This window comes from Cydia amplana, chromosome 12 (genome assembly GCF_948474715.1).
Source record: "Cydia amplana chromosome 12, ilCydAmpl1.1, whole genome shotgun sequence".
Taxonomy (NCBI): Eukaryota; Metazoa; Arthropoda; class Insecta; order Lepidoptera; family Tortricidae; genus Cydia; species Cydia amplana.
The window spans coordinates 1,710,030-1,725,990 of NC_086080.1; the positions used below are offsets into that span (position 1 = coordinate 1,710,030).

A 15,961-nucleotide genomic window follows, 5' to 3' on the forward strand; every position below is an offset into this window, starting at 1 on the left:
GATGTCTTCCGCGTAAAAGGATTTCCTTACCAACAGCAGGTTTGTTAAAAACCTTAGGAGCATAAATAAAAGCTTAATACAGTACGTGGTTGCTATCGCTTAGGATGGTATTCCATTTGTCCAATGTGTAATTGCGTCTCAGATTTTGCTTGATAAGAAAGTGAAACGCAATGCAGATTGAACAAAGGTAAATACAAACCTAGGTAAGTAATAGGTATATAAGTTACTAATTAATAACAGTAGTGAGTAGTAATAGTAAATAATATGGGTAGGTACATAAAAGATGGCTAATCAATTACTCAGAGTGGCTACTCTGAGTAATGTTTGGAGTAATGTATCGCTCACTAGTCTAATGACCAATGCTTTCACACGTGGTAGTAAAAATTGTGCAAATTGTAGATACCATTTAACTCCACTGCGGTTTCCACGAGCAATAGATAGATCAATCCTAAAAGATGTTAACTTCACTAAGACTTTACTTCTCCCCATTTCTGAGACGCAACGAAGAATTTTCCTTGCTACAAGTTTTCAAACCTCTATACCTAGTGCTATGTGTTTTTGGACTTATCCCCTGTTCAATCGATCTCCCAAAAGACAAGAGAAACTGCATAATTTTGCAAAAGTCCTGTTTTAACCTTTCACTTCGCGCTGTTTTTATCCTACTGGTTGTTTACATCTTTTTTGGACTCCACGTGCATCAAGTAATTACTTCAAATGAAGACAATGTTCTTGCTGAAGGCGCTATGGCAAAAGCCAATTACGTGATTGAATTAATTACAGCTAGTCTCTTCTGTACTGCTGCTTATTTCTGCGTTTATCGTAAGAAGGATGTATAAGTATGTGTCAATGCTCAGGAACATCATCAGGGCCTGGGACTATCTGCATCATGTTAATAGAGACATAATTTTAGGTCGTCTGCGCGTGCAAGTCAACTGTATAGTTTTCGGAACTCTGATACTAATTTTGATCACGCTTACGGCCATAACGTTTGCAGGGCAATCCAGTTTATGGAAAAAAATATTGATAACGTTTTCTTTCAATATACCCGAGATGATACAATTCATAGTCGTAGCTTTCTATTTTGTATTTATTTTGATGGTAGTCGCATTGTTGAAGAATATTGAGAGTCATTGCATTTTGTTCACGAAAGTCCGGAAAATCACTAAGGGATTAGAAGTGGAGTTAGTCCGGATGCCTGTAACGCTGTCTCAGGTGCAGAAGTAGACTGCGTACGTGAAAGCAATGCGCGTCAAGAGACAAATAAATGAGGTATTCCAAGCTCCGATCTTATTTACTCTGCTACAATGCTTTCACACGACGATCACCGAGTCTTGCGACATGTGCTTGGGACTATTTTATAAAGACAACTTTAGCACTCACAACATCGTCGAATGCTCCTTTTGGGTTATGTTACAATTGATAAGGGTTTTCGTGTTGGCGCGGTCGGGAAGCTTACTGAAATCAGAGGTAAGTACCTATACTACATTAACTACATAGTTTAAACTGCAAAGTGTTTCGTTCTGCAGAAGATATGGCTAATTTTCATTAGGTATTTGTATTTGCTTCCAGGCTGACAAAATCGGACGTGTAATCCATGATATTCCTACTAGTGAAGAAGAAGACATAGATTTATTCGTAGAGGTACGTCCTTATCCAATTCCTTATTTTTGAACCCCCAACGCAAAAAGAGTGCTTTTAGAGTCAGACCAATATAACTTTGCGGCGGTTTTTACAGCACATACGTGCAAGTGTTATTTAAACATAATCATGTCATAGAAGTTTGACGTTTAATAGTAGTTTATGCAACAGTGATATAATAAGGGTTCTTAAAATTCAAGGGTCGAAGTTACAAAACGAGACGTAGTCGAGTTTTGTAAAAAAAGACCCGAGAATTTTAAGAACCAATTATGAGCTGTTGCATACATTACTTTTTCTATGACAGCTGCAGCAAAAAAAAAGAGTTATTATTAAAAAAAAGAGTTATTATTAAAAAAAAAAAAAGAGTTATTATTGTAAATGAAAACATACCTCTTTCAATCAAGATGATCGGAACTTGTATCTTTAAAAAAAATAAAGCAGTTGTATTATACTCATAAGATGACTGCTAGCAGTCATCTTATGAGCCTATAGACAAATCATTCAAATGACATTGCTTTAGATATCACTGTCAGTCATTTAATTGACACATTTAAGTGCTGGAGTAGAAAAAATAACATTTTCACGTCGCACGTTATAAAAATCGCCCCAGAGCGCCTACCGCGAACCACGTTCGACGTGTTGCCTCCCTGTCACACTTACGTACGAATTCACAAGTGCGACAGAGAGCCAACACGTCGAACGTGATTCGCGGTAGGCCCCCAGAGTTATCTTGGTCTGACTCTAATATACGTTTGTCTGTGTGTCTGTCTGTGGCATCGTAGCTCTCAGCGGATGGATCGATTTCGATGCGGGTTTTTTACGTGAAAGCTAGTTTCCTTGTGGTGGTTTTTATCTATGTTTGAAACAATCGGTCCAGCTGTTTCAAGAATAAGTATCAGCTCTTTTCCAAAATAATTTAAACGGAAATGTTTTCTGTCCTCAGATTCAACATTTTTCGACCTTGATGAATTTTCAAGATACCGAGATTAGCATTTATGGCTTTTTTGCACTAGAAGCTCCGCTCATATTTAATGTAAGTTTAGAATAAGCGTCATTTGAAGAAGTAGAAATTCTGATGAAGCTATTAAATGTATATAAACTGATTGGTTAAGTCTCATTCTTGAGTGCAACTCCAGTGCCATTTTTGGCCATCAACATAGATCCATTTCGTTATACCGCATAAGCGCATCCTATGTAGATTGACTTTCATAAGACCTATATTTGTGGAATTCATATTTTTACAGTACGTAATTAACTAATTATGGTGCTTCACTTGGCTTGGTGGTGGCTACTTTCCCGATCTAGTGAGGGGAAGAGCACTTTCCTTGCGTATGTCGAAAAAAGGGCATGTACTTTGTAAAACGTTGTACCTACGATACATGTGCGAATAGGTAGTTAATTACAAACGCGTGGCGATAAATTAAATTTTAATTATTTAAACAACGACCGAAGGGAGTTTTACGAAATTTAAATCTTTACCGCACTTGTATCGTCAAACTATTGCCTACTGATTACCTACCATCGGAAAATTGTGAAATACATATTTGCATGGAAAACTTTCAGCATCTTCTCCAATATCTTCTATTTTTGTATGGAGTTCGGAAACGTCAATTTCTTATAAGAGTTATAAGTGTGAAGAATGTTTACTTTATTTCATGTGAAACTTTCCTGAGATTTCCGAGAACTTTTCTAACTTCATGGAATTTTTCCCAAACTTGTATCTACATCTGTATTTTTGCCATCTGTTTCAGATAGTCGCCGCAGCGGCGATGTACTTAGTGATCCTTGTACAGTTCACTGAATAAGCACGAATACGAAATTATATTAAAAACACAATCACTAGTACCTGTACAATAATTATAATCGTCTGATCAGGGGGCCTAGCCAAGATGACAATCATCGTTCACAGAGAAACGAAACAATACGTTATCTGTTTCTATCGCACTAATAAAAGCTGGTCAAGCAAATCTTGTCACTAAAAAAAGGCGCGAAATTCAAATTTTCTACGGGACGATATCTTAGCTAGCTTAGCAGGCTTAACGCCTACATTTTTCAAATTTGCCGCCTTTTTCTACTGACAAGATCTGCTTGACCATCTATACCTATGGTTATGGAAGAGTGTAAAGGGGGTTTTACATGTGTATTTATTCACACGATAACGGTGGCGGTTTTTATCAAGAGCCCCCTCTACACTTGAGTGAGGGGGCTTAGCGTGCGGACGGATTCAAACGCTTTCGTCAGTTACAGCCGTAACACACTACCGCACCTCACCCATAAGTGAGAGACATCCATAAGTCTCATCCCCATCTCGCTTTCACTGCGCCCGTGACTTTGCTTGAAAAATAAGTTCGCATTAAGTTGGCAGCAATGTAATTATTTCAAAGCATATAGTTTGGCAAGCCATTTCCGTCAGTAGATAAAAGGGCCAATTATAGCCGGTCAAACAAGTTTGTCAGTAGCAAAAGGCGCAAAATTCAAATTTTCTATGGGACAATTACCCTTTGCGCCATTTTTTAAATTTGCCGCCCTTTTCTACTGACAGAAATGGCTTGACACACTATAAAACCACACTTGCTATCGGGCCCAAATCGGGCTCGACCAAGGTTTTACCCCTCGTATGGCGTCAAACTTGGAGGATACAATTATATCCTCCAAGGCGTCAAATTTGATAATTGAAAAAGTGACCATGACATTTAAAACAATAGATTGAAATTCACACGCACGGTTCCGTGTCTTAGCATACGAGGGGTTTAACTATTGTACTAACGAGGCAGATGTTAAATGAAACAAAAAATATAGTTAAGCAACATCAAAATTTTATTGTAATTAGAGCAAACAGTGCATTGACAAAATTATATCTTACTGCATTTAAAAATAAAACGTACATCTATGCAAATATGAATTCAAAGTGTTCACAATAGTGACATTATTCTACAATAGTTATCCTTGAGATTAATCACAAGAAGTAAAACCAAGACTCACTAAACACAAAAATAAACAACTACGCCCTTCTGGGAGTACAATATTTAGTCGGTCTTGGTTGAACAGAACTCCAATCCTTTACTCTGATAAGTTTTTTCCAACTTGAACAGTGCGACGGTAGGGCAGTGTGGACACACCATTCAATTTAAAAGAAACTCGGTGCGCAGAACCCTCGTATGTGCCGAGACGCCCTCCGAGCACGAACGACGATGCTGAACAGATACTAATGTTACAACCTCTATACTTTGCATTAAAATAATGCCCATTTTCACAGGCAAGGGATCCTAACTCCGCAACCGCTAATACCAGTGATATATTCACTCTGACACAAAGTTCTCAGCTTCCCTGCAAAGTTTTCCATCATGCGTTCAAAAGAAAACCTCAGTGACTGGTTTAAAATATAACTAAAATATTCGCGATCCTGCCACCACTCTCGAGTCATCTGCAGAATCCAACCCTTGCACTTTGTAAGAAGTTCTAGTTCAGTTCAAGTAAAGGACCATATCTGGGAGCTTGTTACAAAGCAAAGGCCGGTCGGTTCGTCAACAAGACATTACATTACTAGCTGAGAATTCATTTTCCGTTTAATGCTCAGCATGTTGATTTCATAACACACCAGACTAAACGTAACCAGAAGTAAATCTGTGAAGGAAAATATATAATAGGCTTTGCCATGATTACTATAATATAGGTACATTAAAAGCTAAAATTTTGTTTTTTTTTTCCTTGATAATAACGATCGTTTTAGATATGAATTCAAAAACATGCCTAGAATAATGCTGAATATTAAACTGGAAATATTATAGTCCACACTTTTTTTTTACATTTTACACTTATTTTTTATATTTTTTTTTGTATTTTTTATAAGTTTTTTTTAAGTAATTTCCACGCTGGGAAAATTACACTAATTCTATGCAAAGTATAGCTTGTATTATGTTATATGACCACTCCATACTTTGTTTCAATATTACGGGCTATGCGATTTACCCTCGCACGTTGGCAGTAGTAGTACAAGTGAGAAGTCACTTGCTGAACAAATTGATTTAAAACAAACATAGGAATCGTACGCGAGAATAATAAATAAAATCACAAGTAAGATACTGCAAACGTGCCAGTTATAAAGCATAGCCCGAAGCGCTACCGGCAGTGTTGCCATATTCAAACGGGAAGTGGTGATAAGGTGTTGTCTCAAACCTAGCGACACCGGCCGGCGTTAAACGGCAGTTCATCGGGGAAATTGATTAGCTCCGGTGTCGCTCGGCTCGGAGATTCACTTCTTGGTCATGATCTTGAGGTACTCGAGCGCGTTCTGCGCGGCGGAGGCCTGCGCGTCCTTGCTGCTGAGCCCGTTGCCGTAGCACACGGCTACCGGCAGCGTGGACAGCTGCACGAGGCACTGGCTGCGGCCGGTCATCGACTTCTCCTCGATGTCCACGTAAGTCACCTCGAACGATTGCTCCGACGCGATCTCCTGCAGGAACTGGACGAAGTTGAAGTCCTTGTTGTTCAACGGGGTCACCTGGAAAGGATAAAAAGTGCGTTGAAGATAGATTCTAACATATTTTTTTTTTTTTTTTTTTAATTAAAGTAATTGATAGTGAGTGAGATTCTAATTGATAGTGAGTTTTGAGCCGAGCGATTTCTAACTACGAGGTGGTTAAACGACGAATGTTATACATGCATACTTTATTAAAGTATTCGTTTTATCAACCGGCTTCCATGTTCGATAATCATTTACGATAGAGCTTACTGCCACAGTTTAAACGTGTTGAGGTCACGGGCAAATTAATCAGATCCACGGGGAGACTCAGAACAGTGCCGCGACGCATGGCACTTTCATGCAAAAACCCGCGAGTAATCGGCCCGACATACTACGAGCGTCTACCCGCTGAATTACGAATGGAAACATCTGACGAAATATTTGAACGTCAACTGAGGGTCCTTTTATTGAATAATCCACTTTATTCAGTAAATGAGTATATGACTTTGACATTTGAAATTGTAAATTGAATCGTGTAAATTTGACATGTTCTCATTTATTGATATTCAACGTAATGTATACCATATTTATTGTATTTAGAACATGACGATCATTAAGAGATACTCGTACTTAGTTATTCCCGTATTTTGTTTTGACATGAATTGATAAAATTGTTGACAGAAGATTGATTATTTTTAAAACATTTTTAATTTGTATCTAATAAATAATATCATGTTAATGTTAATGACGACCATAATATAAATTCATGTAGATTAGTTTAGCATAATTTATAATGTAATTTCATATTATGAGAATAAATATCTAAATCTAAATCTTATTCGTTTTAGCCAAAATCTGGTTCCGTTACAAACTACGAAAAGATAGTGACCATCTAGAAAACTATAACAACAGACAGCACAAATGATATTTTCATTTTAATATAGGGGTTGCATAAAGGGGTACATGAACAATTTAAAGACTCGACATGTTTAGCAAACCACCAGTACCACCACTAACATCAAGTAGCAAACTTGAAGCCGGTCTAAATGACCCCATTAATCGCAGAATTCAAATCCCATTATATGAATTGTTTTTTTTTTCTAGAAAAAAAACTTGTTTCATGAGTCAGCCCGGGAAAGCAACAAATATTTTCAGCAGTGATTCATGTTCTCTTAGAAACGAGTCTCATTCGAATATAGGAAGTCGATTGCACTTATACCTATATACTTATCAAGTTATCAACATAAACAACAACCAAATCCCATGCATAATAATGGAAAAATCTGGCATACCTGCAACTTGGCCAGGTTGGGGCCGACAGACTGTTTGAGATGCTTGTGAAACTGTGACACCTTGTGGCTGTGACTTGTAGTCAGAGTGGAGATTTTACTGTCTTTCAGGTCGGCGTAGCGGGCCGCCACTCCCTAAAACATAACACGGTTATCAGCTGCGAACACAGACAATCCAACCTCTAGACATAGCATAGTCGCGCTACCCCCTCTGCCACACATACGCTAGCGTTACTCCATCTTCGAGTCAATCCCGTGCCGTGATTGGTCCGTGTCTTTGAACGGACCAATCACGGCAAGGAATTCGCTCACCTCGTCCCCCCGCACCCCCGTATTTTTGGCAGCATCGGTTTCATGAAAGAATTGGCCTAAGCTCAGTCTAGAGGTTGGATTGTCAGTGGCTGCGAATTCACGGGGGGACAAAATGTAATGCGACGATTGGTTGCGGATTTAGAAGAATTGCTAGACTGCTTTTCTGGCAATTACACAAAACTCACTATATTAGGTATTATATTTATTTATTTCTACTTTATTGCACAAAGAAAAATGTACAAATGGCGGACTTTTATTGTTTTGTTGATACTATATTTAAAACTAAACAAATTGTCCTTTAAAACTTTTAATATTACTAGTAATATTAATGCGAAATTAAAATGTATTTGAAAGCAAGCAGAATTAAAATCGACGGCATTTGTTGTGATTTCAATTAAAGTATTACTACACATTGAAAATACTATAAACTGAATCATAAGTATTTTGGAACCTTGGCTATAACTGCGAAAATCGAAGTTCGCAAATTGCGGCCACTTTCTCTGTCACTCTAATCTTAATCTCCATTGGAGTAAAAGAGAAAGATCCCCGCAATTTGCGAATTTCGGTTTTAGCGGTAGCCCCTCTGACTGAAAGACGACTAGTCCATACATAGTAATTTTAAGAAAAAGATTTTAAGTTTTGAAGTAGAACCCTTAAGAGCCAACAGGAGTGGTCATTTCTCCATACAAACGTACTCGACTGTTTCCTCCGTGGGTTTTGAAGCTAGAGCAATGATTTTTTCAACACAGATTAATATTGTCAATATCTGTGTCGGACCGTTTTGCTTTTTTTGATATTTTTGTTTTTTAAGGCGCTAGAGCCCTTCAAAAATGGCCAAAATGGCCTAATTGACTATGCCGCAATGAGAGGCGTGCTATTCAAAACTGTCATCAATTAGTCAAAAAAGCAAAACGGTCCGACACAGATAATGTCATAATCATTTAGATTTCCAAATTTGGTTACGATTGGTTAAGTTTTGAAGGAGGAAACAGTCGAGTACGAAACCTCGATTTTTGATATTTTTACGCAGGATTTTTCGCCTTGTCCTTATCGCACGAGTTTTAGGAGCCGCTTCCGTTAGCGAGACGGGTATATTTACCTAAAATATTTAAATCTTAGCTCCTGTTGGCTCTTAAAAGTCAAAGGTTCTGTATATGTGTTGTTGCCAGACATGTCAACTGCAATTCGTCTACTTCTCTGCCAGTCGCTACATTTTGTCCCCCAGTGAATTCTAGGCTTAAAACAGACCCCAGTGACCCCTTTAGTCTGTCGCCGACCGAAAGATAGTAAATCACCTGGCCAAGTGCTAACCCTTACAGCAGAACGACACAAAGGTGCCACTCGCATCATGGCTGTTAATCAATTTGGAAAAAGTTTATTCTTGTTAGTTACACTGGGATTAACACATCTTTTTGAGCAACAATACTTAAAGCTTTTTGACACTAAGGATAAACTAAGCTTGGATTTATTAAGGCGGGATTCCACCAGTGTGCGGTACAAGCATTTTTGTACTGAATATACTAGTGCCGCACACTGGTGGAATTCCGCCTTAAGGTATAGTTTACTCCAGCGGTTCTCAATCTTTTTGACGGAACCCTTTTGGAAAGCGAAATACTTGATGGAACCCTACAATAAAACAATAGTTTTTAGAAGTGTATTTTTTTTATTAATAAGCATAATAATTATGCTTATTTTATTATTCTAAATTCTTGCGGAACCCCTGCAGGGGTGTCGTGGAACCCTAGAGTTCCGCGGAACACACTTTGAGAATGGCTGGTTTACTCAATAACATTCAAACCAGTGACATTTTACATAAAGTGTTGCCGACAGTTTTAAGATTTAAGTATTGTTGCCTTTCAAAAGGTTAAAGTTACACTGCACAATGAAAATCATTTGTATAATTTTGAGTATACTTCAAATTTTTAAGCTTGCACAGGGTACATTTTGTAAGGATGACTTACCTACCAACTTCAAATTCGTCTTCGATTCCAATAATAAAGATGGAAATAACTATCTTCGAATTTTGATGTTTATAGTAGTCCTATACAAACTGTACCCGTTTTCATTGCTTGAATGTAGCTTATTACTTAGAATAAAATGATAACTTATTATATTTTATTAGACTGTACTTTTTCATACAAGTTATTTAGATTTGACCACTGATTTGGTTTTGTAATGTGTGTAAAACTAGGAGTGTAAAACTTAAGTGATCAACTCGAAATAACACTGTTAGTGTGTCTCACGAGTGTGAAACTGTGTAGTTCTCAAATAAAAGGTACTTCGTTGACCGTCAAACAGGCACAACTGACATGACAATGTAAAAAAATCGGCCAAGTGCGAGTTGGACTCGCGCACGGAGGGTTCCGCACTATCAACAAAAAATAGAGCAAAAAAAATCGTGTTTGTTGTATGGGAGCCCCCCTTAAATATTTATTTTATTTTATTTTTAGTATTTGTTATTATAGCGGCAACAGAGATACATCATTTGTGAAAATTTCAACTGTCTAGCTATCGCGGTTCATGAGATACAGCCTGGTAACAGACGGACGGACGGACAGCGAAGTCTTAGTAATAGGGTCCCGTTTTTTACCCTTTGGGTACGGAACCCTAAAAAAGAACCCTCGGCCTTGGGTCTCGGGACATGTCCCGGTGTACGGGGACATATGGCAACCATAGACTAGATTGCACCCAGCTGCAAAATTGCATGGCAATTTGGCAAAATCCATGCAAGTTTTCAGCTAGCCGATGTACAATGTGTCGTTACCTCGTCATCGGGCTGGAAGGACTCCGGGGGGTTGTCCTGCAGCGCCTGCCACATCTTGTAGGCGGCCTGGCGCTTGGCGAGCTTCTTGGACTTGCCGGTGCCCACCTCGCGCCGCTTCAGCAGCGTGCAGATGATCGTGAACTGCCGCTCGTGCGGGAGGCCTGTATACATTGTAAATAATAGTACATTATTGTCGAGGTTCGGAAGTAGCTACTTGCAGGCTGAGGATTCGTTTTAAACGGACGACCTTGGGAGTCCGTTTAATTGAATCCGAAGCCAGCAAGTAGCCTTCCAGCCGAGTCATATATAGTGCTTTTCTCAAAAATGGTGCAAGAAATAGAAATATTTTACAGAACTTACAGAAGCAACGTTCTAATTTTCACAGAAAAAAATACAACCATTAAAAAAATTTGCTTGCCGCCTTTAAAAAAAAAAGAAGTGTATTTTTCTGCTGAAAATACGCCAACCTATTTGAGACACCTAAATAGTCGCGGTACCAACATTAAGCCTGTAACAAATATCTCTTTCTCACTCTCACTTATAGGTGCGACGCTCCAAGGTCGCGGTGCGGTGCGATAGTCTGTTACAGGCTTTATAATAATAAGTGCTGATCATCTGTTTGGCTGTTTAAGGGACCTATGCCTTCATTTGATATGGGCATTTAAAGTTTTAAAAAGTTTGGAACTCATTAAATAATGGAATTTGTATGCGACATTGCAGTCCCGAAATCGAGACTGCAATGTTTTTAACTTTTTAATTTTTTGAATGACCATAAACTACGCACTTCGCGACCTATTTTTTAACCGGCAACGTCGACTTTGCCGTCCATTTTTGAGAAAATAAATATTATGGGATAACACACAACGCCACAAAACAATCGACTTATTCCTACAGTAAGCACAATAAGGGCTCATTTAGACGGTGCGAGAACTCGCATGCGAGTTTCATTACATTCCTTCATTTGATCGGTCGCCTGAACTGATGTAACCATTGAGGTCCGCAACGTAACAAAGTCGTATAGAGTTCGTGCGCCGTCTAAATGAGGCCTAAGGCTGGTGTTGTGGGTACTAGAAAGAGTAGGCAGGGTCACTACCGACTAGGTTAGGAGGCTGTTGACACGACCGTAAAGGTGAAAGCCCAACTAAAATATGTGAAAATCAAACTAATGCAAATAGTTTTGTCTATGATTTTTTCAGAGTTGCACTACCCATTAGCCACTATCCACTAGGGTCGATTTTGGAAAAATTGGCTTGTAGAATCATACATAGTATAAAACAAAGTCGCTTCCCGATGTCTGTCTGTATGTATGCTTAGATCATTAAAACTACGCAACGGATTTTGATGCGGTTTTTTGCAATAGATAGTGATTCAAGAGGAAGGTTTATGTATAATTTGTTAACCCGTGTGAAGCCGGGGCGGGTCGCTAGTATGCTATAAACTTAGCACATTAGCCCCTTGACCCCCAAAAACGCCAAATGACGCGTGTGGCTACAGACCAATATCAACCTTTGTGCATTGAGAAAAGGTTAACGATGTCGCGCCGCGTACTATAGGCGTGCGATCAAAGGATTAAGCAGTAAGTAGTCAAAGTATCTGAAACGTATTTCCACTAGACTAGTAAGTTAACGAAATCTGAGAGGCTACCGCGAAAAGCGAAAATCGCAATCTCTTTTACTCCAATGAAGGCGTAATTGGAGTGACAGAAAAATGCCCGCAATTCGCGATCGATTTTCGCAGTTATAGCCCTGAGTGCCACTCACGTCTATTGACATTGTCATCATTCTCAGCATGGTAGGAAGGCGGTGGCCAGAAGCGAGACATGCAGAGCTCCTGTAGCCAGCCCACCGGGTTGCCCATCAGCTTGTCTTCGAACGACGATACCACAGCACCAGTGCTGTGGGAAAAAGGTCCTTACTACTTGTGCGTCACAAAATTGGACAAAAATTGAATAGTCTAATGATATATTATTGTTGTTAGTTTGAGCTAATTTGTATTTGTTGCTAAAGAGAGTTTCCAGGTTTCTACCTATTTGGAAATCGCATAGACTAGTGCTCTGTGGAGCTGGTAAATGTTTTAAAAAGATGATAAAAATAAACTCAAGTTGCATTTACACTTTAATCCCTTCATAGAAGTCATTATGTTTTTATTTTATTTAAGAAGTCAGCTCAATAAGTTTTTATAATTAATTATGAACCCGGAAGTCCAGCTATTATTTAGCATTATTCACTATCCCAAAAGGGTCAGATAGCAGTTGCTAAACTTGGTGTGATGACCACTCATGACATGTGAATTGGACCTTATATGTGTTAGCCACCATTGAAATATGAAGGCATAAGTCTATGTGACAACACAAGAAGTAATAAGGTAAATCCACATCCACAGTTAACTCTTTAGAGCAACTCTGCAACGCGGTAACTTATCTAGTTACTTACTGTTGCACGGTGTTCTCACAAATATTAACTGCCGTATGGATGCAACTTTATGAAAAGTTGGAACTACTTACGTCTCAGGCACGGTTCCGTTAGCTGGCGGGTCAGCCGGGGCAGCACCAGTCAGCTTGTCGAGCAGAGCCTTGGCTGCGGAGTGCTTGGCCTCCTTCTTGGAGCGTCCAGTGCCCATAGCTATTCACAAAATATATTGATATAGCACAAAGAGTAACAAAACTTTCTATATTTAGGAACTTAATGCTCTAAAACTCCTAAGTACATAAACAAAATTTTTTGTATTCTTCAAAATTGACACATTGAAACAAAAGGACTATTTTTAACAGTCAAGACAAGTTTATATGTGGTCAAGATCAGCTGTTTTGTTATGGAGAAGAAGTATTTGAGGTCTAGCAAATTTTTTGTCAGAGGAATGTGGAATCACTAATTGGAAATATACAAATTTGAGAAGGTACCTGTTAGGTGATAAGGGTAAAAATCAAAAGAATTATCTACTAAAAGCCCACTTTTACTACAAATTGTGTCACTTAACTTCAAACTCGGGTAAATGCATTTGACCCTCCTCGGCAAATATCTACCCTAGTACCTACCTTTTCTTAATACCAAAATCGTATAATCTGACAAATGGATTTACCCAAGTTTGAAGTTAAGCGACTCAATTATAGAGTATAAATCAGTATTTTTCATTTTCTGGGTGAAAATTGTCAAGACATGTAAATGATTTACTCACCAACAAGATCAGCGACGGTCACTCGATAACGGAATGTAGGTTCATGGATCATGCCCTCGATTTGCACCAGTTCATACTTAGGCACAGTTCCTCGGCGAGCCAACAGCTCTTGGAGAACCGACACCGGAGTCTTCATTGGAAGAGATTCCATTTCCTATTGGAAAAATGAGTATGCTTAGTTTGAATCTTGGTTGAGAAGTCAATAATTTATGAAACTGCATGTTGAGTACAGTCTTGTAATTCAACCACATCAGCAGCACAATCATTTTTAACCAGTCATTTACTCTATTATTTGAGATAACAAGTCTTGATGTATAATTACTGTTGTCTGGTTCAACAAGACATGTTAATAATATACTAAGGCTGCTTGCATCTCGATGATGAAGTGGTACTTGTATAATGACTGGTAAAAACAATACATAATCACAAGAGGGTAGGGTAGGTACTTACTCTCTTAGCAGCCTCGTCTAACGGAAGTCTCTCCAAGTTGTTAGGCGGTTTCGGGCGGTTGTTGTAGCGGCGGCGCGGCCCGTGCTGGGCGTGCTCGCCGTCCGGGCCCGCTCCGTGCACGGGCATCCCGTGCACGACTCCCGGCACTCCGCCGTGCACCACGCCGACCGCTCCCGGGTGCGGGTGAACTACGCCTCCCTCCATCTGCATCGACCGAATCATTACAAACACCGATCACACAACTAATATGAACATTCACTAGGCAATTTCTAACACTGAAACACCCTAAATACGATCACTTCGTGGTAAAATTACGTTTGTCACATGTGTCACGAACGGCGGCCATTACAGTAGATCAAGATGGCTCCATAATGGCATGCCGGACGGCGGACAGCCGGTATATTAATAACCCTAAAATTATTAAAATTGTATCGCTTATGCATGCTAAAATGTATTTTAGGATAATATAAGATTGTTACATGATGGTAAATGATGCAAGTAAACATAAAAGAGAAGATAAAAGAAATAGGTTAAAATGACATCTCGTACCTTCATATTACGCTTGGTGTTATTAGAAGAAAGGATGGAACGGCGTTAATATTAATAAACTAATGAAAGCCGGTAAATACTGACCATAAAATAAGGAATAACGAATAACTTCAACGAGCGGCCAAACGCTTTGATGAGGATGAGGTCTCTCTGCGCACAGGCGCACAGCGTCCAGTCCACGGGAGCCACTAATACACAACCAAATAATGCTCAACCCAAGAATGTACAGCCCAATAATTGGCGTCCATGATGGACGCGGATTATTGGGCTGTACATTCCTGGGTTGAGCATTCTCGGTCCGCGCAAGTTTGGTCCGGGGCGATAATACGAAGCCACTATTTTCACAGGGCAATAATGTACGACCCCATAATTCGCGTCCACTAATTTGAGTCCCTTGGCTTTCAATTATTGGGCTGAACATTATTGGTACAGGTCGAGAAAGCCCGACCCAATAATGTACGACCCAATAATTGGAAGCCAAAAACCAGAGACATTCTTTTTTTTAAGGGAGCTGTCAAAATTAGTAGTGACGTACTGACATGAGCTCTTGACAGCTCAAAAATAATCGGTTTTTCCAGTGACATCTATCAGTGACATTGACAGTATTGACACTTGTTGCTTAAGTTGCTTTACAATTTCTGTATCAATTTTTATGTTTCATGTAATTTTGCGAGGAATACAGAAGTACGGACGTGACTCGAACGAAGACGGCTAAGTGTAGACGTGGCCCATTTACTTGCTGAGCGAAATCAGAATAACCAATGGCGTCTGGACTGGAAGAATCACATAACCCACGGCAAGCTTCAATCATATCAGTACAGATGCAAGAACCCTGTTCTGAGTCTCTGATCCATAAGTGTGGCCTGCTTAGGCCTTAGGCCACGTGTCGGCATCCTCGATAACATCAATCAATCCCACAGTGACTTGTTACCTGATACGACTGTTACCTGATACGACTTGCAGGTAGTTTTTGGCATTTGAAAAGATGGTAACTTTGGGAATTTTGTGGGACTGCTATGTTCAGCCTATACTTGGGACAAACCATGTAAAAAATATGTGTCAATGAAATTCAAATATTGTGAAGAACATTACAAGTTGCTCAAGTTGTCGTGTCGGCAGTACCACTTCTACGACCGAGCAGTCTTGATACGCCGTGTCTACGAAGAAAGACTCAGAAAACTTCAAGACGCATCAATCACATGCAAGTTAGAAGAGACACAATTAGAGCCCAAGTACATCGCAGACCTGCAGGATTTGAAGGCACAAATAGAAGAACGCTTACACTACATGCAGATCACCCAACCAGCACCAGCAGATGACGTC

The 15,961-nt window shown here is 39.4% G+C and overlaps 1 protein-coding gene and 1 pseudogene across 3 annotated transcripts; one reads left to right on the top strand and one right to left on the bottom strand.

Annotated features, from left to right (window-relative positions):
• Window positions 1-453: 453 nt before the first annotated feature.
• Window positions 454-3,443, top strand: LOC134652565 (uncharacterized; annotated as a pseudogene).
• Window positions 3,444-5,873: 2,430 nt separating this feature from the next.
• Window positions 5,874-14,802, bottom strand: LOC134652787 (interferon-inducible double-stranded RNA-dependent protein kinase activator A homolog). 3 transcript variants are annotated; one of them, XM_063507951.1, is made up of 8 exons: window positions 14,723-14,802; window positions 14,090-14,293; window positions 13,640-13,793; window positions 12,969-13,086; window positions 12,226-12,359; window positions 10,466-10,626; window positions 7,393-7,524; window positions 5,874-6,139 (listed from the first exon to the last, which is right to left on the bottom strand). In XM_063507951.1, the coding sequence occupies exons 1-8, from the start codon at window positions 14,723-14,725 to the stop codon at window positions 5,891-5,893; spliced, it is 1,155 nt and encodes a 384-aa protein (XP_063364021.1). In that variant the 5' UTR covers window positions 14,726-14,802; the 3' UTR covers window positions 5,874-5,890. The 3 variants fall into 3 exon arrangements, with proteins under 3 accessions (XP_063364021.1, XP_063364020.1, XP_063364023.1); XM_063507950.1 differs by lacking the exon at window positions 14,723-14,802 and having other exon boundaries at window positions 14,090-14,439; XM_063507953.1 differs by lacking the exons at window positions 7,393-7,524; window positions 14,723-14,802 and having other exon boundaries at window positions 14,090-14,443.
• Between the last annotated feature and the right edge of the window lie 1,159 nt (window positions 14,803-15,961).

Bases quoted from the DNA above. Each gene is read 5' to 3' on its own strand.
- LOC134652787 (XM_063507950.1), bottom strand. From the start codon at position 14,311: ATGATTCGGTCGATGCAGATGGAGGGAGGCGTAGTTCACCCGCACCCG. The intron at 13,087-13,639 runs GTGAGTAAATCA...TTTTGTGAATAG, and splicing joins GACCGTCGCTGATCTTGTTG to CTATGGGCACTGGACGCTCC. The intron at 10,627-12,225 runs GTGAGTGGCACT...CAATGTATACAG, and splicing joins TGATGACAATGTCAATAGAC to GCCTCCCGCACGAGCGGCAG.